Below are 2118 nucleotides of genomic sequence, written 5' to 3' on the forward strand. Positions count from 1 at the left end.
ACTGGCCGCAAATGTACAAAGAGGTGATTGAACTAAATGTTATCACCTGTTCTGAAGCCGAAAACTCTGAGTTTGACAGCTCAGGATTAGTCAACCCAGAGTTCAGGTTTGAACTCAGAGTTTGTTAAACCTGCTTTCTGAAATACCCCCCTGTTCTCTTGTTTTTGTTGTTTATAGAGTTGTTTTCTCGGACATAACCGCCGTCCATAGCAATCGCGACAAGCAGCACGAATGCATTGGATCAGTCGTGTTTGGATGCCAATGCAGGCTTGCAAAGCCAGTTGTAAAAGAGACGATGTAGTCCGCCATTGTTGTTGTTGTGCTTGGCGCTAGTGGGAGCGGAAACGTATACAGTGACGCAATAATGTGGCAGTGTAACTGACTCCGAGTTTGGCTGAACTGGCTTTGTGAAACCGAAAAACCAGAGTTTCCTTCAACTCTGAGTCAACTAACTCTTGAGCTTTCACTAACCCCGCTTTCTGATACACTCCCCAGGGGTGTATTCCAGAAAGCGGGTTTTGTTGAAAACTCAGTGTTTTTTAACCCCAGAAAAGGGAAACTCTGGGTTTTCGATTCCAATAAAAGACAAAACTAAACCTCTGGGTAAGTTACCATAGTAACTCACTCTGTGAACATAACCTACTCTCTAGCAGGTTTTGTTGAAACAAACCCAGAGTTTCTGCGTATCTCCTCCCTCCTGCTGACCAGCTATTGGACATGAGCTGTGATGTCGTGGCCTTCCAGTTGCTGTTAAAACCAAGTTAATTTGTATTAGGCCATGTAGGAAGAAGAAGCTGGTTCGAGTTTCTGCAAAGTCCTCACAGACTTTTTCGTAGGCTACTTAATTTAAGAACATGGGCTGTCCTTTCATGAGAAATCCCATTGATATCGAGGCAGAGCTGATTCATGCAGCTTTACGTCAGGAGAGGGTTTTGCGACCCCGTGTAGACATACTGTCATTCCCAGATGAATACCTAATAGAAAGATATCGGTTTTCTTCACAGTCACTTACATACCTCAACAATATCCTATGGCCTTTCATCGGCAATATCACTCACCGTGAGCATGCGCTGAAATCAGAACAAATTTTGTGCATTGCTCTACGCTTTTTTGCCAGTGGAAGTTTCCTATACAACATCAGTGATGCAGAAAACATAGGCAAAGCAACAGTTTGCAGAGCCGTTAGGAAAGTGTGTCTTGCATTTAAACGTCTGCACAATTTTGTAGTTTTCCCCGGGCACAAACCTGTCAATGTCAGGTGCCTGACAGAGTTTGTCATCCATTCAATTAATATTAATTTTATCAACTGTATTACTCATTCTGCTGCAACCTCTGCATGGATTTAACTCATGACGCTATTTTGCAGGGTTTCCTAATGTAATTGGCTGCATTGATGGAACCCAGATTCCCATCACAGCTCCTTCAGTAATTGAAGGAGACTATGTGAATAGGAAGTCTTTTCATAGCATTAGTGTGCAGGTATATTGCATGTTGTGTTACAGTAGCATACTATATCAGGCTACATCACAGTACACTAACTCATAGGCCATCTCTCATTGTCTGCACTGTGAAGATCATATGTGATGCTGCACATTTGATAACAAATGTAGAAGCAAAATGGCCCGGATCTGTTCATGACTCCAGAATTTTCGGGAGTCCACTGTGAGCACCAGACTAGGAAATGGTAAAAAAGGCTTTGGATAAAGAATTTTGCTCTCTGTCTCTTCTGGCTCTCAAAATATGTTCACTGTCAATTCAGGAGAGTGTGTAGGCCACCTATCCTTATATCCTTGTCTACCTCTTCTGATGACCCCTTACCCAGACCCAGAACAAGGCCCACAACAACGCTTCAACATAACCCACAGCAGGACCAGAGCACGGGTTGAAATGACAATTGGCGTGCTCAAAGCAACGTTTCACTGCCTGCGTAAACTCAGAGTAACCCCTGAAAGAGCATGCAACATCATTGTGGCATGTGTTGTTCTTCACAATATTGCTACAATTAGAGGAGAGCAGCGCCCTCCCATACTAATTGAAAATGATGACCCCATCCCTCCGGCAGATGTCCTGGATGGCAGGGCTGTCCGGGACACCATTTGCAGAAATCATTTTGCATAA

At 43.6% G+C, this 2118-nt stretch overlaps 1 protein-coding gene across 1 annotated transcript; it reads left to right on the forward strand.

Moving 5' to 3' along the window:
• Window positions 1–854: 854 nt before the first annotated feature.
• LOC118793043 (putative nuclease HARBI1) lies at window positions 855–2118 on the forward strand. The gene is made up of 4 exons (XM_036550990.1): window positions 855–1281; window positions 1355–1479; window positions 1574–1662; window positions 1707–2118. The coding sequence occupies exons 1-4, from the start codon at window positions 855–857 to the stop codon at window positions 2116–2118; spliced, it is 1053 nt and encodes a 350-aa protein (XP_036406883.1).

The sequence above is a fragment of the Megalops cyprinoides genome, chromosome 18 (assembly GCF_013368585.1).
Source record: "Megalops cyprinoides isolate fMegCyp1 chromosome 18, fMegCyp1.pri, whole genome shotgun sequence".
Classification (NCBI taxonomy): Eukaryota; Metazoa; Chordata; class Actinopteri; order Elopiformes; family Megalopidae; genus Megalops; species Megalops cyprinoides.